Source organism: Bombus vosnesenskii, unplaced genomic scaffold (genome assembly GCF_011952255.1).
Source record: "Bombus vosnesenskii isolate JDL3184/JDL3185 unplaced genomic scaffold, Bvos_JDL3184-5_v1.1 scf7180000013340, whole genome shotgun sequence".
Taxonomy (NCBI): Eukaryota; Metazoa; Arthropoda; class Insecta; order Hymenoptera; family Apidae; genus Bombus; species Bombus vosnesenskii.
This window is the reverse complement of record NW_022882977.1, coordinates 1016694-1041440: the sequence shown is the minus strand read 5'-3', so window position 1 is coordinate 1041440 and position 24747 is coordinate 1016694. Positions and strand designations below refer to the sequence as shown.

Here is a 24747-nt window from a genome sequence, read left to right as displayed (position 1 = left end):
CCGAATCGTCGCGATCTGTCGGCCCTTTGGGCCGAGGGCGTTTCCAAGAAACGAACCGTACCGGTTGCCCGAGGACACTTATTGATTTACGGCAGGCAATTGCTGAAGAAGCCCCTTCGGTCGCAACACTACAGATCTCGAGTCTCTCTCGACCGGGGCTCTTCAACCTCGAGAGTCTACCGTGAACCACGAAACTACGCTATCGATGTGATAATCGCGGGCTAAATGCGATCCAGTGCGTTGCCATTTGTTTCCTCCGCTATTTTGTCTCCTCGTTTGGTATTCCAAGTACCAAGTGGAAAAGGCACGCGTCTAGTAGAGCGGCGAGCAACAACACGGTATACGTGTCGGATGAATTATCGATCTGTATCATCGGTAACGTGAAACAGATGCGAATAAAGAGACGGAAGCCTTGGGGGCTGGTGAATGACGCTGGTCCGTATCGTCAACAGATCGTGTTCTATAAAATGTAACGTACAAATTCTTTGACGGGCTGAATGGCGAGGAGAATGGAACCGAACGAGAACTGTATCACAGCATTTTCCTCGGATTCTCCGGTATAATCGAGTTTGCAACGTCGCTTTGACTCGCGCGTACCACCCTCTTCGCATTCTTCAGCCGTCAATTATTCTTGCAAAGGGTAATTTAAGCGCGTTAAACGCGTCACTCGCTTCGATCCACAGACGTTTCAACTCGCAGCTGCCGCTTCTCATCTTTTTCCTCCGCGAGATCGCCCGGAGGCTTCGCGAACGGGAAACAGAAATTTCGGCAGAATTCGGGGCGACGAACGACGAGTCGAGTGATCGTCGGCTATGTGATAACGAGAAGTGGTAAGGTCGTGGCGGAAGGAGAGAAAAATGGGAGTGGAAAGCCGGGCGAGCGACTGAATCAGCGCGAACACGCTCGAGGGATATGAAGTGTTCTAGTAGAGCGAATGATCGCAAGAGGCTGTATTTTAAGACGATTCTCGAGAAAATGAGACAACGAGAGACGTTCCCGTGGCTGCGTTGCTGCTGAGACGGAGAGCGTGTTCGTGGGAGAATCTCGAATTCTTCGTTATGATAATACGAACGGGAAGAAAGCGAACGGACGACGAGGAGGAAATAGACGACGACGAAGAGAAAGGAGAGAGAAAGATGAAGAAAAATAAGAAAAAAGATTGTCGATGTAGGAATAAGTGGGGAAGAGAATGAAAACATTCCGATTGCATGGAGAGAAGTTAGAGCAGCTGTGAAGAAAAGATGCGGTGGTAAAAATCGAAAAGACTGAAAACTAGCGTGTTCAAGTTTATCAAGCGCCAAGTAGGTTGACAAATTTCAAACGAAAAACTAAGAAAGCGATCAAACAGAGTGAGAGGATTGAGAAGGGTAGGGGACGTGGAATGGAGGGGACGTGCTGTAAGGAAGAAGAAGCTGAGAAGGGATACGTAACAGGGAGAAGAATAAATCGAGTAGTTAAAAGTAGTTAAGTAAAGTATCGGAGGAGAGTAAGTAGTATGTGTTCGTTTGTTTGGCGGGCATTAACTAGAGTCTTAAGTGAAAGTGAGTACATCATACGTCATGTCACCATAGCCCACGGTCGTCATCGTGACAACGGCCCACCAGAACGCGTCCGGAATGGACTTGAAGAACGAATTCTCGGAGCCGGCCTCCGCGAAGTATACCGCCGATGAGAATAGCACCACACCTGCAATGCAAGGAAGAAAACACCGGTTCAGTGGGTTTAACGCCCCCGGTGGCTCTGTACCTCATGTCCCCGTAGCCCACGGTCGTCATCGTGACCACCGCCCACCAGAACGCGTCCGGTATCGATTTGAAGAAGCTGTCTTGCGAGCCCGCCTCCGCGAAGTAAACCGCCGACGAGAACAGCACCACACCTGGAACGCACACAAGAGGAACAGACGCTTCAAGACACGCTACTTTGCCGGCCTCTAGCTCTTAGTCCGTTTAGCAGTCCTCTCCATCCGCGTCTACGTCCACTGCCGTGACTCCTTCTCGTGTTCTCGTATCGTCCTCACGACCCTGCATACACGAACCGATCCATCGACCGATCAACCGATGGATCGATTGCCACGCCACGCGCCATTCTCTTCCAACTTTCCTCTTTTTCCGCTCAATCGACCAAGATCCACGTCTTTATGGGTCTGCTTCCATTACGTTGATTGGATTTCCAGTCTTCTTGCAGATACGCCACGATCGGCCATCGTTTTTCGTTACCTAGAGATATCTTCGCGCAGCCTTCCACCGACTGCAGCAATACACTTTCAAAGGATTCGTCTGTTCCCTCGCTCAAACATTGGACGCGAATCTTTCCACACATCCGGGCAACGACTCGTCGAGTGCCAGCGAATCTTTGGCATTCGTGCGATCACGAATATGGAAAACTTACGTAACCGTTTGTCGTCCCTTAAGGAAAACCGACACGTTTCTAGAAAAATCGACGAACACAGAGTTTAGAACTCTTCCGGGACCCGAATTACGAATCGATAGGCGAACGAGCCTGTAAATCTGCTGGTGGCAGGCCACCCTCCGAACACACAGAAATCCTCGTCAGCGGAAACTGAAAAACCTCGGAGAATACGCTTCCGGTTTTCGACGAAACGATACTTTTCACCAGACGATACCAGACTACCGTGTTATTTTCGCGGCGACGAGAAGCATCGAAGATTCGGCCGATTAAATTGCAAATTTCTGGCTGCCGGTCGGCCCCTCAATTTCACGCTCTTAGAATCCACCGTGCAAATAAACGGCTGTGTCGTTGCTGGGACGCTCGGAAATCGACTAAACTTCCATGGACCACGTAAACACGTTCGACGCGAGGGAACCACTACATCGTCGCTCAGAACTTTCTATACGCTTGAAAAAACCACGCATGACTACTTCATTTGCTTGCGACTATCGTGAATCGTTGCTCGATCGAGCATCGATCCTGATCTATCGAAACCGACGTCTAAACGTTCCAGCGACGATGCATTGGTTGGTCGGCAATTAAGCGATCGCGGACTTTGTCAATATGACCTAATGACAAAATCCGCAATCACTTAGTTGCCAACTAAATAGCTACATCTTTTGGAATTACGGAAAGTGAAAGAGTCGTTTAATCGATAGGTTGCTGCTGCCGAGCTGGTCTCCTATAGAAGTCTAGTAAACGAAGAGACAAAGCAAAGAAACATGCAGAGAATGGTAAAAGGATAGAAGATAAGAAAAAGGTAACTCACCGATGAAGAGGAAAAAGATGAGCAAGCCGAGCTCCCTCATGGAGGCCTTGAGCGTACGACCGAGGATCTGAAGGCCTTTACTGTGCCTGGACAGCTTGAATATCCGGAACACCCTGACGAGCCTGATCACCCTGAGTATCGCCAGGGACATCGCCTGGTTCGTACTCTTGTCCTGCGGGCTTACCGGCGCCTTTGGTTCATCAGGCGCCTCCTCCTCCTCGGCCATCACGGTACCGAGCGTGATAAAATACGGAATGATGGCGATGATATCGATGAAATTCATTACGTCACGGAAGAAGTTCAGTTTATTTGGACAGGCGAGGAAGCGCACCGATAACTCGAACGTGAACCAGATGATACAAATAGTCTCTATTAGGAAGAACGGGTCGGTAATGTCCGGCACTTCGTCCTCCTCGATCTTCGTGCCGTTCGTTGTCGTGTTGAAGACCTTGTAGTGTTTGAATTCCGGCAGGGTCTCCAGGCAGAATATCACGATCGACAGGAGGATCACGATCACGGATATTATGGCGACTACCCGGGCGCCTTGCGAGCTTTCCGGGTACTCGAACAACAGCCAAACCTTCCTCTGCAACTCATGCGATGGCAGCGGCTTCTCCTCTTCCTTGATGAAGCCCTCGTCCTCCCTGTTCATTTCATCAACATTATCTTTCGCAGTCTGCTCGCTCGCATGTCTAACGTTTACGGTTGCACGCGTAAACGTAATTGTTTAATGGCGCGCCTTTAAGCACAAGCGTACGTCTACTACGTACGTCGCCTCTTGTCTTGCCACGGAAGATGAAACGCACTGAATGAGAACGAACAACTGTCCTCTTTCCTTTCTGTTTTTCTAACCGAAAAGCTGACTAAGCTCGGCAAGCGAGACATCTTCGAGCAAAGCTGAACTTGCTTCGAGTACGCGGGTCATTCGACGACCTTGCAATTTTTATGTTTTTATTTTGTAATTATTGCGTTTCATCTTGTAGAGAATATGCGCGCTATCGTTTAACGCTAGAACTACCGATAGTTAACACGAAGCTATTTCTACCAAAACCAGTGAAAATGACTGGTCTTTAAAAAATACGTAATTATAAATACGTACTACGTAAATACGTACCTATGTAGTACATTTTTGGTATTATATAATTCATCTGGGACCATCATCCCTAAACGAGGGTTGACACATTTATAAAATTGTAGAACCAGTCATTTTGACTGCTGTGGGATTGCTAGTGTTAGCGATCCAGCGATCTAGCTATCCAGCGATCTAGCTATCTAGCGATCTAGCGATCTAGCTGTCTAGCTATCTAGCTATCTTGCGATCTAGCAATCCAGCATTCTAGCGATCTAGCGATCTAGCAATCCAGCATTCTAGCGATCTAGCGATCTAGCAATCCAGCATTCTAGCGATCTAGCTATCCAGCGATCTAGCTATCCAGCGATCTAGCTATCTAGCTATCCAGCGATCTAGCAATCCAGCATTCTAACGATCTAGTGATCTAGCAATCCAGCATTCTAGCGATCTAGCTATCCAGCGATCTAGCGATCTAGCTATCTAGCGATCTAGCTATCTAGCGATCTAGCAATCCAGCATTCTAGCGATCTAGCGATCTAGCAATCCAGCATTCTAGCGATCTAGCTATTCAGCGATCTAGCTATCTAGGGATCTAGCTATCTAGCGATCTAGCAATCCAGCATTTTAGCGATCCAGCGATCCAGCGATCCAGCGATCTATCGATCTATCGATCTAGCTATCTAGCTATCTAGCTATCTAGCTATTTAGCTATCTAGCGATCTAGCGATCTAGCGACCTAGCGATCTAGCTATCTAGCGATCTAGCAATCCAGCATTCTAGCGATCCAGCGATCCAGCGATCTATCGATCTAGCTATCTAGCGATATATCTATCTAGCGATCTACCTATCTAGCGATCCAGCGATCTAGCTATCTAGCGATCTAGCGATCTATCGATCTAGCTATCTAGCTATCTAGCTATTTAGCTATCTAGCGATCTAGCGACTTAGCGATCTAACTATCTAGCTATCTAGCGATTTAGCTATCTAGCGATCTAGCTATCTAGCGATCTAGCTATCTAGCGATCTAGCAATCCAGCGATCTAGCGATCTAACGATCGATCTGGAATTTTCCTGATAATTGATATCGTCATATCGAATGATACGCAGTAAAAATTTGAAAAACGTGTGGGAAGTTGTAGAAAACGAGGAAACTGGTTAATTGGGGTTCGATAAACAGATCGCAGAATCCTTTTATACTTTGACGAATACCAGACATTTTCACTGGTATTTTTATATAGGTAGCCTTGATACAAAATTATTTTCAGTTTAAATACATAAAAGACAAAATAAGATTCATTATATTATTCTTTTAGTTATCGTTGCGAAAGTCATTACATCATTGCGGAAAAAATATAACATGAAGTAGGAATTTAAAAATAAAATTGTAAAACCAGTCAATTTGACTGTGTGGTAGTTCTAGTGTTAAAAGAGATATTTGCTTCTTTTTAGGCAAGACACTATTTAATTGCAGAATTTCGAATAACATTTTATTAGAATCACGCTATCTTATGAAATATCGTTTACTGATCGACGAGAACGATGTCGATTCGTACCTGAACTTGTTGGTGGCCAGCTCGCCCAGTTCGTAGAACTTGATTTCCTCGGAGAAGACATCGAGAGGAACGTTGACCGGGCGACGCAGCCTGCCACCGCTCTGGTAGTAGTAAAGTATCGCGTCAAAGGAGGGCCGATTCCGGTCGAAGAAGTACTCGTTGCGAAGCGGATCGAAGTATCGGATCCGCCGATGCGGATCGCCAAGCAGCGTGTCCGGAAATTGGTTCAGCGTACGCAGCTGCGTCTCAAACCGTAGCCCGCTCACCTGTCGAGATCGTCAGAATCGATTATTGGTACATTGGTACACCGCAGTCTATCCCTAACCGTAATCCTCATTCGATCATTCGTGCATTGCTAATTACGACGACGCGCCTTGCCGACCAGCTTAACGCTTTACCAACCAATAGCCGATTAATCGGTTTTTTGATGCCGACAATCTTTCTCATTATTTGAACAGTAATTTGTTATTTAGTGCTAAGGTACCTTGCTCAGTTACGTTGCTTTGTAAGATCCCACAGTTTTATACCAATTTGAAAAACTTACCGTTCGCGATGAACGAAAAGAATGATATTTGAGGGTCTAAACCGAAACAGAGCCGATGCCAGGGAAAATCTGCGTCTGAGCTACCGATCGGACGTGCGTATGCTGTTGAACCGCTAACGGTCGGTAAAGAGTTAAGCAGGTCACCGAACTTACCAACCTGTTCATTGCACATCGCTAGTCTTGTACGCGAAACAAAATCCATCTGATTTCGCTTAATCTTGAATAAAGTTTGAATAAGTTTCGCGGTGCACAGCTATTTATAGTAGCCCGGAGAGCGATCAGCTCGCGTGGGAGTCTATGTTTGAAGAATGTTAGGAGAGCGGATAGATAGGATGGGTCAGTGAACCCTCTCGGAATAGTTTGCTTCGTTTGACGAGTGGTTGTTTGAAATCGTACAACTTGGAAGCGTCGGACGAGGCGAGCTAGAAACAGCTCGTTAACGCGATTCAAACACCTTCTTCGAGAAGATTTGCGGAGCGTTCGCGGTGACGACCGGCCGATACTACCACGATTCAACGATGATCGTGGTTAGACAGTGTGCGGCAACGTAATGTCAATTACGAGGGGGAAAAGGACAGCTCGGGTGCGGCTGATTTGTTTTGGCTCAAAAACCAACCACTTTCTTTCGATGCTGCTGGCCGCCGCGGAAAACTAATAAACGAAACTAGGCTAATTGCGTGCTGCCATTAGCACGATTAAGAAGAAAAAGAAGAAGTATCGGTTATAACTGTCGCGGAACGACCAGCTTTATCGATAATGTCGGTCGAAAGACCAGCGTCGCCAGTGCACGGCTACACCGTCGCTGTTCAACGATCGCATCTCGTCCAAGGATTGGCAACTAAGTGATTGCGGATTTTGTCAATACCACTTAATGACAAAATCCGCAATCACTTAGTTGCCAATAGTTCTCTTGGCTTCTGGCGAGGCAAAGGCGTGTGTCTCGCGAAATTATTGAAATTGCACGAACAGACGTTTCGTTAAATATCGAGGAGAACGAGCTGTCGTGATTTCCCTTTCGTATCGGTAATGAGGATCTTTCGTATCGACTGAGAAATTTACCTGCTTTATCGTTATCGATGGAATCGCGAGCTGCATTTGCGCCGGTACACACGGATTCGAGGGAGGAAAGTTGCATGGGCGTAGGGGCTTTAGGCGGGGCATAAAAATCTATTATTTCGAAAGTGCAATTAGTCTTTTTGAAGATGATAGCGTGCGATTGGATTGAAAGGACGGGACCGCGGTGCATCAGGATGACGAGCGGCCCGTCGAGAACAGAAATTGGATTGGATCCGCGAACACACGCGCGTGCATCGTCCACCGACTGCACCGTTCGATATTTAGTCGCGTTATCGAACGTCCGTGAGTGGTCACGATTTTTCACGGCGATCGTTTTCTGTGCTCCGCGCGTGTCTCCAATTTGCAATTACGTGGCGACGAGAACGAAACCCGACGAGGATGAACAAACGGTAAAGATACGATGCACAGTCTGCTGGTAATTTAGAGAACAAAGATCGTAGAATACCCGACGAAACAAAGAGCGATAGTCGATAAATCGGGTTTTCATAATTTCGCACGCGCTGTCAATTCGCGTTCGCAACACGCGACAAGGAGACGAGAAATATGGAAGGAATGGACGAGGCCGGTGAACGATCGGCATGGCGGATTTTTCCACTGACGATCGAACGGTTTTACTGTAATTGGCGCAATGCAGTCGTGTCATCCACGAGGACAGATAATTTCGTTCACACAATACGACCTTGGTACTATATTGCCCCTGATTCCAAGACGAACTTGGACGACTGCCAAAATACGGTCTGTAGGTCACTTCGTGTCTTCAGATAATCTTGCCTAGTCGAAAAGAAAAGAAGTATACGGAGGAACGCGCAGCGAGCAAACGGCGCCAGTCGTTGACTGAAAAACGCGTGGAAATCGATCTGAATGCGGCCCGAGCTGGCTGGTTAACGATCACATCGCAACTAACGATATATCCTATCACGACGATTGTCGAAGCGAATCCAGAAACCATTTACATCGTTCTCTTTCGTTCTTTCTCTCTCGTCTACGCTTTTATTTCTTTCCTTTGACATATCGCGACAAGTACGTTTCGTTATTCCGGACAATTGCGATCAGATACGGGCGGCAAGATTTTTCTGTGAGGCTGACTTGCAGCTCGTAGTTACGAGGCTATGAATTTCGACTGCAATTATCCGATAAACCGGTGAATGGAAGAAACGTGAAAGGTAACTGGCGCCGTTTATCACTGTACGTTGCAAACACAGCGCAGAAGAAAGCGCGACGAAATTTACATTAATTCGATCGGTTCGTTCGAATCTCCGGAGTTTCAGCCGCGTCTTCCATACCTTGCGCTCCTCGGTATAGTTTCATAGTCGCTATGATAGTTAACACTTTGACTGCCACGTCGAAATCACGCGTTTCACTGAGGACGCCACGGGAGTATTTTTATTATTCAAAGCATGTAATGGCAAAAGAATAATAAATTGACGATGTAAGACAACATTATTCCCCAATGGACCGTTTATCTTATTGGTGATCACGGGTGACCACCGTGGCGTCTTGGTAACTATTGATAGCGACATATTACAACAAGGCTTCGTTTATTTCAACAAACCATTCGCATTGGTTATTTCGACGTAAGCAGAACGTGCGGGATATATTGTTGAAACGCGTAGAAGATATTAGTAAACGGTATTATGATTATTTTTATGATTTCGACGAAACATTCGACCGAAATGGTAGAGGTCCGGAAAAAAAATTATGTTTCTGATAAGGCAATGGTAGTGGTAGATTACAAGAGAGGAAAATGTGCTGTAGATTTATCAGATCAAATGATAGTATGTTCTACACCACATAGAAGATCCCTCGAGTGGTATATAAAATTAGCTTTAGAGTTATTGTTAAATACATCAATTTCAAACGCGATGATGCTCTATAAACAAGCAACAAAAACAAAAATCGAGGTATCGGATTTTAGAATGGCACTCGCAACGCACCTTGCACAGTGCCATTCACCAGAGCCGTCAAATATACTTATTCGACAAAGATTGCGACACGAAATGCAGAAGAAAGAAGGGCAAGCGTACCTGGCACGAAAATTTTGCAGAGAGTGGTATAAAAAAATGTTAAACAGTTAGGATGAAAAATTGCTAAGAATCGGACCAAAAAGGTGACCACCTATCGTCCAGATTGTATCGACGAGCCACGTTTATGTTTAAAGTGTTTTAACACAGTGCATCGTTAGATGCGACATTTGTTCTCATTTTTTTTTATTGACGTTCTAGTAAAAATGTTTAATCGTTCAATGGGGCACTTTTTGTTTCAAAGTATCTTCTATTTATCAGTTATATTCAAAATGCCCCAACTGTCAAATTTCGTACAATTTTTACAATTGTAAGAAGTTGAATATGCGTGGGCCATATATGGTCCACGCGGCAGTCAAAGCGTTAATCGTATTGGAGAATGGAAAAGAAATTGGCCAAAATGTAAATCGTTACTCGTCAAGAATCGTTCCTGCTCATCTTTCTTCGTACACTGATATTCCTTTGATCTTCGCGAGGGAAACGCGACAGACGTTCGACACTCGTCGCGGAAACACATTGTAACAGCGTATCCGAGGGGAATCCGAGTGGAATCGTAAGCGAGTGCTACGTGCAGTCGCCACAAGGTGGACAAGAGGCAGTTAAAAGAGTGAAGATGCTCACGTTAATGACGACCCTCTCGCAAAAGTCATGATCGTGCGGTATGGGCTCGAACTGCGTGACGCCTGTGTATTGGGTGTGTGGGTTCGGCCCATCCTCGTCCTGGCTGCTGAGTTTCGGCAGCGATCTGAAAAACAAAGACAGCCGCGTGGTTAAAGTGTCCGCGGATCACGGCCAGCGATAATAAATACATATGTACATACACGAAACACGCTGCTTGTATATAAGACGTACAAACGAAAACTAGGTTGCGCTACCTCTGCACTGCTAACAGCCCCTATACCCAGCTATTCTCTTAATGAGCTACTAGACTGGTAAGCCACTAGGTCGACAGCCTAGTAGACTGCGATAGCTTGATAGATCGGCAAAGTGACAGATCGATCAAGAATTAACACCGATCGAGCTACTCGATCGCTAAAGTGGATCAATGGAATACATAGACACACAGACATAGAGAACAGGAAGCCGGTAACATCGGCTATCGATGGCCTACGTTCGTTAATTAGCCGTCTACTGCAGTGGAAAATCTAGGGGCCAGGGCTAATGCGATTCGACAGATCGTCGACTGAGAGACAGAGAGAGAAAGACGCACGTAATTGCAGTGGTGAACGAAATCCGAACGACTACGTTTACGGGCTCACGCGATGTTCCAGGGAACGTTGACAGGACGCGGGGAATTTTTGCCCCATAAATCGGCCGGATCGTCCGGTTCACCGTCTTTTCTCGAAAGAAGTTCGCGTGACCCACGCCGTGGAAGAAAGCCGCGGATCCATTTCGAGCGGAAGTTCGAGGACCGGTTGTCGTGCGACAGGCAACGCGCCAGTTGGTTACGCAAATCTTAATCAACACTCGCCCATGAGCAATTGAAATAACGAGTGTCAGGCTGCGAGCCAGGAATCCGCGTTACTCGACAATCATTGTTTTTCAGTCGTTCACTGCGACACAGGTGTGACGAATATTCTTTCGCGAGCGAAGTTCCATGTGGCTCGGATACCCCGTTCAAAGTTAAGTCTATCTCGAGCTTCGAAAAGCTTGCGATCGCGTTTCCTTATTTCGCTGCTTCCACGGTGACTTTAATCGTTCGATGATACGATGTTTCACGGATGATCGTTGATTATACGATTACAAAAAAGATCATCTGGAAACCTTTAGCTGAAAATTTTCCTCTTTCCAAGGAACCACCTTCCATTGGGGTGAAATGAAAATGTAAAGATATGGTGAAACTTACGGCTCGATCTACCGCTTCGTACGAGATTCTACGTAGCTTTCGTAGCATCGAGCAGATTGCACTTGTCTCGTTGCATTCGCACAACCATCGTAAGAGAATGCTATATGCGTCGTTGCGATTAAGTTGAAACGAATGTGACGATGTAAGCGAAACGAGCGAACGTTTCGGAAAAGAATCACCGAGCTTTCGCTGAATTTCCTTGTGGAAGGGGAGCGAGGATGGTGAAGAGGCGGCGTCGAGGTGTTGCACGAGCAAAGTGGGAAGGCGCGAGAAGAATAAAAGCGAAAGAAAACGGAAAGTATGAGCGAGATGTGCCGCCAAACAGCATCTCCACGCTCCACTTGACGGGGTCGCGATGGTCCTGGGTCGATTCCCGACATTCTTCTCGCTGTTGCGCACCGCTTTTTCCTTTGAAATGTCTTCTGTTTTAAATCGTTTCGTTGCATTGGAATTCTCCGATTTTTTTTCATTGCCACATTCACGGAACAGCGTTGGTGTTAAACTAACTTGTTTAATTGTTATCGCGCCACGGACGAGTTCTCGAAGACGATGGCGGTGTTCTTATCGCTCGCCACAGGCGAGCATTGTGCTCAAAGACAAATGTTTCTTACTCGCGCTACTCGTCGTAGGTCGGCAGCGATTCCGGCGCGAGATAAAGGACAGATTAGCTGAGGAAACGCAACGATTCTGCGAGTAATGAATCGTCTACGGGCATCGCGCCACGCCGAACAAAGGCGAGCTTGGTCGGACGAATTTTCCGGGTTGAAAGCGCTTTGTTAGTTAGCTGCGGTCGCTGCTCGATGCCAGATGCTGTTCTCGGACCTTTCGTAAATTCCTCCTCAAAGCAGCTTTCGTCCAAGTGTTCCACGCTTTCTATCCACGGTATCGCCTAGCTGTCTCCTCATCGAGATCGACGAGAATATTTCTTCGATGAGGAGATTCGACGAAGAAACCCATTTGCATGAATATCAAACCGGTAAGTTTACGCAATTTCCGGCTAACTATCTCGATGGAACCACAACTATTCCATTAAAATACGATTTTCTCGCCGCTGTCTACGTTGACTTCTCAGAACGTAACGTAGCTACGAGTTGAGAGATGCGAAATTTACAAACTGTACCACACGTAACATACGTCGTGTCAAATATGGAAAATATTAATTATCAGGTGAGACGTGTGTGAGCACGTGAACCTATATGTTAAGTTGTCCGAGAAGTGTCTTTCTTTCGTAAACGTGTTTTTTAGAAGGATTCACCTTCCTTTCGGCATTTTCTACAAGAAACAACTTCAACTTTTATATATAAAAAGGACAAATGTATTAAGTTTTCCGGAAAGTGTCTTTCTTTCGCAAACGCGTTTTTTTACAACAATGCACATTCCTTTCGGCATTTTCTACAAGAAACAACTTCAACTTTTATATAAAACAACTTCAACTTTTATATACAAAAAAGGACAAATGTGTTAAGTTTTCTGGAAAATGTCTTTCCTGTGAAAACGTGTTTTTTACAACGATGCACCTTCCTTTCAACAATTTCTACAAGAAACAACTTCAACTTTTATATAAAACAACTTCAACTTTTATATACAAAAAGGGACAAATGTATTAAGTTTTCCGGATATCTTTCCTTTGAAAACGTGTTTTTTACAACAATGCACCTTCCTTTCGACAATTTCTACAAGAAACAACTTCAACTTTTATATAAAACAACTTTAAATTTTATATACAAAAAAGGACAAATGTATTAAGTTGTCCAGAAAGTGTGTTTTTTTCGCAAATGTGTTTTTTACAACAATGCACCTTCCTTTCGGCAATTTCTACAAGAAACAACTTCAACTTTTATATACAAAAAGGGACAAATGTATTAAGTTTTCCGGATATCTTTCCTTTGAAAACGTGTTTTTTACAACAATGCACCTTCCTTTCGACAATTTCTACAAGAAACAACTTCAACTTTTATATAAAACAACTTTAAATTTTATATACAAAAAAGGACAAATGTATTAAGTTGTCCAGAAAGTGTGTTTTTTTCGCAAATGTGTTTTTTACAACAATGCACCTTCCTTGCGGCAATTTCTACAAGAAACAACATCAACTTTTATATACAAAAAGGGACAAATGTGTTAAGTTTTCCGGAAAATATCTTTCCTTTGAAAACGTGTTTTTTACAACAATGCGCCTTCCTTTCGACAATTTCTACAAGAAACAACTTCAACTTTTATATGAAACAACTTCAAATTTTATATACAAAAAAGACAAATGTATTAGGTTGTCCGGAAAGCGTCTTTCTTTCGCAAACGTGTTTTTTACAACAATGCACCTTCCTTGCGGCGATTTCTACAAGAAACAACTTCAACTTTTATATACAAAAAAGGACAAATGTATTATGTTGTCCGGAAAGTGTCTTTCTTTCGCAAACGTGTTGTTTACAACAACGCAGCTTCATACAAACGTGGAACCAAGTCTGTGAAATGTCGTGGTGTTTATCTCAACAGAACAAAATCGATCGTACGTGATTCGACATAAAACAAAAACCATTTTGCTTCTATTATTCCCTCATAAAACGATAGAAACTTTTCGGACAACCAATACACTGCGTAGCGTGGATGGGTTTTCGAGTAGATTCAGTCAATTGGCATCAGACGCTCGAGCCTGACACTGCTCTGATTACACGACAATGATGAGACACAAAACACGAACGTTTCCTCGAATAAAAAAAGGAAGAGCCTCGTAACGGCGATCGATGTGACGATACATTCGGCCTGCGACCGCATAAAATATCGATATTTCAATTTTGTCGTTTAATTACCTGCCACTACAGCCAACTATTTATCAAAGTTTGTCGATGATGTAAGTGATGGGGAAACTTGACGCTGCGGTTCCACGCAACACAGAAGAAAATATAGAGCCGCACATGTAACGTACGAATTAGTTCATTGCGATGGATATGGTTTATTCCTAGAGCACCGATGACAGTCGATGCACTCTGTGCAGTCGGAGCGTAACTGAGAATAGCTTGATGTGTCGCAAAAATAGATACGCCGTGCCGCCACGATGCATCCACGAGCACGTGTTTCCTCTCGTTCTTCGGTTACCAGAACCGACCGAAAAAACATTTAGTCCGTTCACGTCAGCTGATCCTTTGGAGAACCAAAACCAGTGAATGAACGATGTAGCGTTGCTTGCAATTTTTATTTTCTCATCGAATTACTTTAATTCGAACGATTAACCCTTTGCAGAGGCGATAGTCCCTGTTTATGTTAGATTTCGACATCTTCAATCGATGAGATTGCAACATTGTTTCGTACATTGGTTCCTTAGCTCTTTGTGTTCTTTGTTGGCAAGTGTAAAGTGTTAGACTTTAAAATGGAGATAAAATATTTAATCCCATATCCCTGCGAAACTATGGTTCAACTATGGTGTCGAAACAACGTCTTCGACGTTAGTTCGGATTCGACGATCATGGCAAAAGTATTGTATAGTTTAGAAACCCTAAAGAAGTGGTTTTTGGAAGTGAAATTCGTTCAAACGAAGATGAACTTGATTTTGTACTGTTGAGAAATGTTGAAAAATGATTAATTATATCAAGAATGCATCTTGGTGAATGCTTTATAAGTTATGGTATAAATAAAATGGAAAAAAATATCGTACAAAAATATAATGATTTTGCAAGTTAATTTGTATATGAAGTCAATTCACACTAACTGTAAGACACGCGTCACGTATGCGCTAAATCATCCGGAGTAGCTGCTACGCCCGGGCGAAAAAGTCGTCGAGTGCAAAGGGTTAAAACTGATACGCCTTGTTGGTCACTCGATTTGTAAATACATAAAAAAGCTCCGCTCTCCAGCGGCTTAAACCCAAAAATTGTATTATACAACGAAAAATGTAAAGCGCCGACACATAATACAGCATGGCTACGTCGTACCGCCGCGTATCGGTACAAAAATTCACCGTTTATTGTGAATATGTACCTAAAACTGTATTCTTGGACTCAATAAACAAAAAAAAAAAAAAAACAGACGTTACTCCATTTTTGTAGTTACGCGACTCTTCCTGTCGACAAGGAATTTTCCATTTTCGCGATTCTACACCTATCGACAGGATTTTCTTTAAAAACCTCTCCGATCTCCACTGGCGGGTCCCCGCTATTACAGCGAACATGCTAAATTCGCAAAGCGACCGTAGTCGTTTCGACACTGTGTTCGAAGAATTTCATAGTGCACGCTTTTCACGCGATGTGCAGATATATTTTGCTGAAAGGATTAATTCGGATCCGCTCGTTAATACGCAGCGCGTATACGCAGCACAATGGAGGCATTCTACCGAGCGGTGGATCAACCGAGACAAAAATAAAAATAAAAATCCAGCTCGGCGAATCATTGTTGTCCGCGCTGTTACAACGCTATTGTTCTTGTCAGACGATCGTCCATAGAAGTCAATTAACAAGCACTCGAAGGGACCGCAATTAATATTCTCAACTTTGATGTTCCCTAATTGGGGGAACAACCGTATTCATCGTCCCCTTTCCCATCCACCGGATCGTATTTCCGTTAAGATGCAGCAACAAGGAAGAGTGCAGCGGGTTGAATGAAAAGCCATTCGCATTGTCAGCGTCGCGAAGAACAGTTTATTTCCAGTCGTCAATGGGAACGAGCGAGCGAGAGAGAGAGAGAGAGAGAGAGAGAGAGAGAGAGAGAAAGAGAGACGAGGGAGAGACCGCGGGGAAAAGGACTCGTTTCGAAGCCCACGTATCCGAAGAGCGACTGAAAATAGCGCGTCGCTTCGCGGAAATAACGAGTCGGACGTCTTGTACCGTGACCCAGAAAACATGTGCTCTGTCGTTGTCCAGCGAGCTGAAGCGCGCGTGCAACGACACCACGTCCCACCACGAGAATATGAACGGCTAATTAACAGACACGCACCGTTCTCGTTTCACGATCGGCTGCGCGCTGCGCATTCTGTGCCCGTGAAAATTCCAATTTCTGTCCGTCGCCTTCGTATCGCGAAGTTAATCGCACGTTTCCTCGTTTCCCGATCGCGTCCTCCCACAACGCACGGTGGTCCTCGGAGAGAAAAAAAGATCACACGCTCGTTAGACGTTAAATGGAATCATACGACGTTGATTAAACCGCGCGTTGAAAAATTGGTCGGGGCAAACACTATCGGGTCTGGCAATTAAGTGATTGCGGATCTTGTCATTAGGTAGTAATGATAATACCCGCAATCACTTAGTTGCCAAACTCAATAGATGTTACACGACGAAGGCTTTGCAACTGCACGCGTAACGCGCCCTTCCGATCCGAAACGGTGGTCGGTCGGCTATCATTTATCCGCGACGAAAGCAGAAACTACGTAATGTAGATGAGCAGGTCGTGAAAACAGGCGTCAGTGGCGAAACATCTGGCGAAACGTTGCAGGTATATTTCAAGTGGACGAGCCTCGCATCCGGAAGCCTCGGCATTAATAGAAACACAGCTCGTGAAAATCGAAAGAGCACGGAACGTTGGCAAGTTTGTTTTATTTTCTGCAGCATTGTTGTGTTTCGAAATGCGATATGTTTGCGTACGACTGGATCCTGCTCGGCTGCAGGAAATCCAGCTAGTTTCACTAGGCGGATTTAAAGCTTGTAAATGTCAAGACGTCACTCGGGGTCCTCGCCTTTTATATTTTCGTCCGTTTACTCGGATACGTGTGACTGGATAGAACCGTTTTTAGACGCAACTCGTCGTACGAACGAGGTGCGATCGGTTGGTCAGAAATAGCGCGATATTTAACGAGCGAAGCTTCGCGTGTTTGTTGACGCGTGTTTTGTATTTGAAAGGCAGGGCACGCGGTATAACCGCCAAGGTGCCATAAACGTTTCTATCTTCGAAACTGAAAGGAAAACACCGTTCCGAAGATACACGGCCGATAAAGAGTTACTTTTCGCAACAATTCGCAGATCGATATTAAACAACCAACAGGACGCAGTCATCCCGAACCCGGCTACGCTTTGTTCTCGAAATTACATCGAACGTCTGTCTGAAGGATTCTGAAACGTGGCAGCTCTACCGCTGTCATTTAAAATGACACGATGACCGATGGAAAAATTCAATTACAGCTGAGCGGATTTCTGATAGTTTCGAGATGTTCTTCGACATTCCGAAGTCCTATCGGTTCCTTACTTCGCACTCATACTCCACACCATCGATCGAACGAACACTTAATTAGATGTTGCACTACACGTAACTACGCGATCTCGCAGACGCCAACGAAAGATTGGCCGCGGTCAGTCGATCGGAAATACGGCCGAATTGCCCTTCATCCTCTCCACGATACGCGAATACTATTTCAAAATTACGAGCCGAGTAGTATCTTTGGGAATAGGCGAGCTATCGAGGCGAGTAACGACTCTGTTCGTTAGCCTAACCGGGGCAAAAGTCGCGTGATGGAGAAATCGAATACACGCGGCTTACGACCCACCTAACTGCCATACGTTTTACGTAGATCGTTGCATATCGTTTTGCCCTGTTACATCGACCGAGTCTCTTTCGTCGTTTCTGCTCGCGAGTTCGAATGGTCAGACGACAACACGGCCGAGTTAATCCACGGAGATTCTACCTTTGCCAACTGATATTCTACTTTTCGCTGCAGACGCTGTAATCACTGGGCGAGTCAGCAATGACCCCACGGCAGCGTGTAGGATTACGTGGAACACGGGTCTGTTGGCATCCGGCGAAATGAGAAACGACGAAAGTCTGGATTCTTCTTACACGGGGCTTTTATCAACGAGCATCGTAGCGAAACAGAGAATCGGCTTCTCATATTTGTCCGACTTTCTGCAGCTTTTTGTCCGACGTAATAACGTTACAACCTGGCCTTTCTTTACTCGCCGTGGAAACCGGTACAATTGTTAGGCTACAAATGCCTCAGGAAATCATCGACTGCGAGATACCTGAAACCGCCTTCTTTCCACGGAAGCGTAGTCTCGTTTCAAGTCTGTTGAACATCTGAGAAGAAATCCTCCGAGCAAACCAATGTCGCTCCCGCTTCGGTTATTGTCAATTATTTGCCATTAGGTGGTAATGACAAAATCCGCGATCGCTTAGTTGCCAACCTAATAGTATACACGTACGTACACTTTAATTTCGTGGAAATCAGCCGACAGGTTTCCTATGAAAACCGACGAGACATTCGCGAGGGTCGCAATTCGGATACGGTTTGGCATAGGTCGGGTAGAAAAATTCTAAAAGCCAGCCTCGATAACCATTGGCCTAGCTTCCATTGCAAAGCTACAGCGTACCTACGAAATTGCACTTGTCACCCATATTTGGGTGACAGGAACGTCTTTGGTAAGGCGGCGTCACCCAAATATGGGTGACGCTTATTTCACTACTTGCGAAGGATCGTCGGAAGTATTTGAAAAGATATTTCAGAGGAAGTAATAAAACTATTGAATTGTTATAAAAGATATACGAAAATGGTTTATTAAGAGAATTATTTAGAATGTAAAACTTTAAAGAAGAAAAAACTCGTGCCGTGAAAACGCAAGTTCCCGAGCTTTCTCCGCGCACTTGCAGACGGAGGCCGCAAATAGAATTAACTTGCGGCTGAAGGTGATGGTCGGCTCAGGTATTATCAATTACACGCTGACACGTCTGACGTTTGTCTTCTGCCGGTGACTGCAGTCCGCCTTAATAGGCATCGAACGTTACCATTACACAACGTACAGAACATCAGGAATATCGTCGAGTCGCTATAAATTGGACAGTGACAGGCAAAATTGGTGGCGTTGGACCGCGAGTGCCGACTGTGCCGCAGGATATTTTCCCAGGACGCCTGTCGGTGAAGATATCCGGATGAGAGGGAAACGACGAGTAACAGAGACATCGACTGAGGAAGAAGTTTTAGTGGCGGGGGTTTTCACGAATTCGTGTCGAATTGTGCCATTATTTATTTGCGAGAAATGCCGATCGACGCGATCGCGCTGCTCTTTTTTTCCTTTATGCAGGTGGTTTAGGATTATTTGAAAGAGTAAAAATAATTACGAGAAGAAAATAATTACGAAAAGATACGGTTCGCCACAATACGCGAACAGCGCCACGGTTAACACTTTACAGACCGATAGCCGATTAATCGGTTTTTTGTCACCGACGCTTACCGACCCATAGCCTATTAATCGGCTTTTTGTCGTCGATAATCTCATTATTCGAGCAGTAATTCGTTATTTAGTACTAAGGTATCTTGCTCAGTTGCGTCAGTTGCGTTGCTTTATAAACTCGCACAGTTTTATACCAATTTGAAAAACTTACCGTTCGCGATGAACGAAAAGAATGGTATTGAAGAGTCTAAACCGAAACAGAGCCAGCGCCACGGAGAATCTGCGTCTGAGCTACCGATCGGACGTGCGTACGCCGTTGAATCGCTAGCGGTCGGTAAAGTGTTAAGCACAACGAGGCTTTCGCTGAACGCGTTGAACGGGTTCGATGCTGTTGCGATCTTTAAGACGAAAATCTGAATTTCACTGCTTGGAAGATTAAAAAATGAAGAAGTTAGTAGGTAATATTTTAGTCGCGGTTGCACGAGGAACGTCGACGGACACCTCGTCCGCGAAAATAGGGTGGCGCGTAAATTGCCGGTCATCGGAAGCGTCGATAGTTTCTGCCGCTACAGGCCGCCACGGTCGCCCCGAATGGCCGTCTTATGTAAACGCTCGTTATTTTCTTAGCTGGATGTTGCGTGGTTCTCGTCTGATTCGCTGCACGTCCCAGGCAATTAATGAGCCGCGTTGAATCGCGATTCACGGCCACGTTAAAGAAGCTGCGTACACTGAACGACGTACACGACGTTTGCCTGCGGAATGGTCGTGCCCCTTGGAGCGCGGAAAATGTTAGATGCACGCGAACTGATATTAAGGAATTTATGGTCGGGCGTTCAGAGAAGCTGTCGCCATTGCTGCATCCAATTATAATGCGTTTCTTTGAGAAAATGTACGCGTGATGTGCGTTCCAAGTGCGGAAGCGCTCTCCTTCGTTTACTCATTGGCTGGTAAACAGCTACCCTATCGTTCCGAGCAAAAATAGAATACAAGCGTCCTCGATATTAAAGCGTGCATTCGCTGCTACAATTATATATCCGAAGAAGGAGATGCTGACAAACGTGGCGGACGTTTTTCAGCAACGGAACACGCAAGCGTGACGGACGTTACGGCGAACGTTAAACCTATTCGGTTGGCAACTAAGTGATTGCGGATTTTGTCATTAGGTGGTAATGACAAAATCCGCAATCACTTAGTTGCCAAGACAATAGAAACTCGTAGCTAGCCGCGTTACCACGTCAACCTCTTGCCATACTTTTACGTGTGTGAGCCGTAACGAGAAATTTGAGCGAAACGAGTGAGGCTCGTGGTCTAATCTCATGTCAAACGCGAATATCTCGAGTCTCACCCGTAGTGTTAGCCTCGGGCCAAATATGAACGTATCGAATGTTGCTTTTTTCTAAACTCGGCCGCGGTTATCTACTCAGTCGCACGATCTCACGTTTCAAATTCCGACACTCTGTCTGCGTCGCTTCGACTCTTTTCCTGACCATTCGGCCGTAACGTTCGGGCCCCGATTTTTGCTAGTTTAAAGTTTTACATTCCAAATAATTTTTTTAACAAACCATTTTCCTATTACTTTTGCAACAATCCAATAGTTTTATTATCTCCTCTGGAACATCTTTTCAAATACCTACGACGATCCTTCGCAAGTAGTCAAGTAAGCGTCACGCGAATACGGGTGACGCGGCTCTACCGTAAACTTTGCTGTCACTCGAATACGGGTGACGCGTTAACGCTTTGACCGCCACGCCAAAATCACAAGTTTCGCTCAGCACGCCATAGTGTTTTAACACAGTGCACCGTTAGATGCAAGATTTGTTCTCATTTCTCTTTTATCGATGTTCTAATAAAAATGTTTAATTATTCACTTGTTATTTCAAATTATCTTCTATTCGTCGGTTACATTAAAAATGTCCTAACTGTCAATTTTCATTCAATTTTTACAATTGTAAGAAGTTGAATCAATGACCACCGTGGCGTTCACGAGAAACCGTGGGTCATATATGATCCACGCGGTAGTCTAAGCGTTAATGTTACGGCAATGGGTTAACGTTTCCTCATCGGCTGTTCGCTTTCTGAAGCCCGTGCGACCAATTGCACGCTCGCCGAATTTACAAACGCGCCCCGTGTTCCCGATGACCTTCCGTCGCTGTTGCCGAGTATCCGTGGCGGAGACCTCGTTTTGAAAATCGTGCGCGTGCATTCGTGCTGCAGCATAATCCAGTACAGAGTTGACCCACATTAAGAGAGATCAGCGGCGAAACTGTGAGAACGACGAAGAGAAAAGCTGACATCGCATGCATCCCCTAGGCTCGCTCTAACGTTCCCTAGCGGACGAGATAGATGAATCGAGGTACTAACGACGTCTTCGTCGACCCCTGAGATCGTGCGTTCTCGAGAACCGCGATGGTCATCGAGGGCATACTCTGTCAGCTCGCTTCGAGTCATTAACGGTTCGAGCTAGCTGTTAGACGAAAAGGCGGCCTCCCGCCGCGCGTCGCCTGATTTCCTCGAGCACTGCACTTACTTGGAGCATCGAGCGTTGCCAAGAGCGGCGGAAAATTCGATGCTGCACATTTTTTCCACGCCATCGAGTGATCTGCGCCCTACCAGTGCTTCGATCCATCATCGAACTTGCACTCGTTTCAGCTTTCCAAACGCTAAGAAGTCGTTCCTTTCTTTTTCCCAATTTTCAAACATTTTGCCGAATTCGAACGAGGGAGGACGAGGGTGGAATTTTCGAACAGGCAGAGCGTCGTCATTCGTTCGACGGAGACGCTGGATACGCTGTAGCTTGGTTCGACGTAATTAGCAATGCTGAACTCGGCTAATGCAGAAAGTCAAAGGCTAGGGAATGCAGAACACTTGCTTTTGTTGGAAACCTGTACGAGGATGTAGAATAATTGGTAATCGTAACGAGGTTTACGAGGCAAAACGAACAAACGCGAATGATCGATCCGCCGACAGGATTTTGCATGCGCCACACTTAAATCGCCGAATTCGTTCCATTTCGAACCATTGTCCGGAATGAAATCGCGTTTAACGATGCGTTGTCTGTCTGTCATCTGTCTTTGCGCTTCAATGACAAAATTCGCCGTCTCGTTAACCAAGAATAACATACACGACAGTTTCGGTAGACAGCTTACAGAAAAACCGTACATGAAACGAGCAAAAACGATGTTTGAACCAGCGGCTAATATTTCCATAGTTTTTCGAAAAATTGTAATTGCCATTTCTTTGCGCAACTTTCTCTACGTAAACGTGCCAGCCTCGCTTTCGACGTCAATTGCGCCACTTATTCTCGTTTACCTGAATTAGCTGAAAAGCAGTAGCGTATTGTCGTGGAGCACGAACGCAGCCTAAAATTTATCGCAACCACTTTGCGGTTCGCACGGTCCGCGGAAGCTGAAGACTGGCGAGGCAAGCGAGCATTTTCCAAGAGCTTCAGGGCGGTTGGTTCGGCGAGGGCAGCACACACGTGCCTCCGCAGAAGCACGCGACCACTGGAACAGGCTTGTCACAGGGCAAACATTGGCGAGTGCGGCCCGCCTACGCGCGTTCTAACGCACGACGCGAAAAACCGAGCAAAAAACCGTCACTCGACCGAAGGCGAGAACAGCCGCAGCAGCCACTTTCTGCCGCGTGCATTCCACCGTGATGCCCTCGCAAGTCCGCCATCCACCTTCTCCTTTGAAAAAACTCCCCGCTGCTTCAGCCTTTTCCCCTCCTTTTCGCGGTTCGTCTCACGAATCTCGTTCGAGTAAGCAGATCTCCGTATGCGACATTAGCTTCGTTTCCGGGCCGAACCCTTTCTCACTTCGTGTGTCACACACGAGCGTAACAGACAAAGATAATACGCTGTAATAAATCTGACAATCACAGTCGTTGTCACATTGTCATCGTGCGGCAATTTGGCCCACAGCCATTCGGATAGAAAGTCGTGTAATTTGTTGCTGGAACTTTTTTACTTTCGTACGTTGCATTTCTTACGTTTGTAGAACGTTTGTCGAAGAAATTCGTGGTGACGCGATCGTTTCGAGGAAGCTTGCGCAGGTTCCAAGAGAAAGTCAAAATTACCTCGTAAATTAATTCGATTTAATTCGTCCTGTTACTTGAGAAAGCGTGGACTTTGATCGATTCCGTTAATCGAGTTAGCCTGGTCGATCGTAATTTTCGCTATTGTCTTCTTCTTGCCCCCCCCGCCCATCTGCTCCTTCCGTGTCCGACTTTTCCATTGCGAATTTTCCTTCGAACGCAAAACTCGCGCGAGCTTGAAAAAGTAGTTTCGCGAGTTTCCGTTCGGTTACACGCAAACACCTGGCGTCGCTTTCTCGCTCGTTAGTTCGTCTTCGCGTGAGAGATTCGTAGGCAAATGGCGATCCATCCTACTGCAACGATGTGAATGCAGCGCGATACGCGATCGCGACCAAAATTATCTAGCGAAACAGCCACCGCCCCGGTGTCTATCGAAACGCCATTACACGTACGCGCCCCACCGCTGGGGTTACGTTCATAAATATTTATGCAAGTAGTGGTCGTAATGGACCCATCAGCGAACACGTCGAATAGACGGCAGCTCTCGTTAACATCGTTTGTCCATCGTAATCAATTACAGCGAACGCCACGACGTTCCACGCTCTTCGATATTCAACGTAGGAATCGGCTTCGAGGCTAAAAAATGCTGGCGCGTTGAAAATCCGACAAAGAATAGCCGCCTGGCCACGTAAATTCCAGTCGAGTTTCTCGAATATTACCGTGTTGTCTTTGGAGAAGGACGGAAAGCGAGTTCTCACGTATACGCGACACGCGGAGACTAACGCGCGTTGCGCGTGCAACGGATGCTTTGCGCGGTGTCCGAACGTCGCTGAGCAACGTCCGGTTATTTTTAGAGACAGCCGACCTTTCCAGCAGTCGATAATTTCTGGCGAAAGTATTAGCGTAATTGGTTCGCGCGTCTCGGATCTCGGTGAAGAGGAGTCGAAGGAGCGGCGAGGCGTTGCTACATAGCTGAGGTTTATTTTCTCGAACACGAGTCCGACTCTTGTGTAACTTTCGAGCGCGTTGTACGAAAGGAACGCGTGCGTTTAACGAAAGGATGGACCGTTCGCGAATTTCGATTGGGAAAAGTCGATACGGAAAGTGGAATTGTCTGTCGTTGTTGAAACGAGCTATGACGAAGTACGTGACGTGGACGCGTTGTCGAAAAATATCGCGACGGAGCGTGGAAATTTGTCGCGCAATTACGCGCACCAACGAAGGCAAAGGGAACCGGAAAGAAAAACGGGGTGTAAAAATCGAACGAAATAGAATATCAAGAAATTCTGGCGTGCTACGGA

At 45.7% G+C, this 24747-nt stretch overlaps 1 protein-coding gene across 14 annotated transcripts in view; it reads right to left on the bottom strand.

The window, feature by feature from the left end:
- LOC117236237 (potassium voltage-gated channel protein Shaker) overlaps positions 1 to 24747 on the bottom strand; it is a 187797-nt gene that overhangs the window by 5760 nt on the left and 157290 nt on the right. For 12 of the 14 annotated variants that reach the window (XM_033498999.1, XM_033499000.1, XM_033498996.1 and 9 more), the window contains 4 exons: positions 10106 to 10229; positions 5843 to 6108; positions 3218 to 3861; positions 1557 to 1686 (listed from right to left, as the gene is read on the bottom strand). In XM_033498999.1, the coding sequence (XP_033354890.1) occupies positions 1557 to 1686; positions 3218 to 3861; positions 5843 to 6108; positions 10106 to 10229 (1164 nt within the window). Of the gene's footprint in view, positions 1 to 1549; positions 1687 to 1746; positions 1877 to 3217; positions 3862 to 5842; positions 6109 to 10105; positions 10230 to 24747 lie in introns of all 14 variants that reach the window. The other 2 variants (XR_004493824.1, XM_033498998.1) reach the window with 2 other exon arrangements.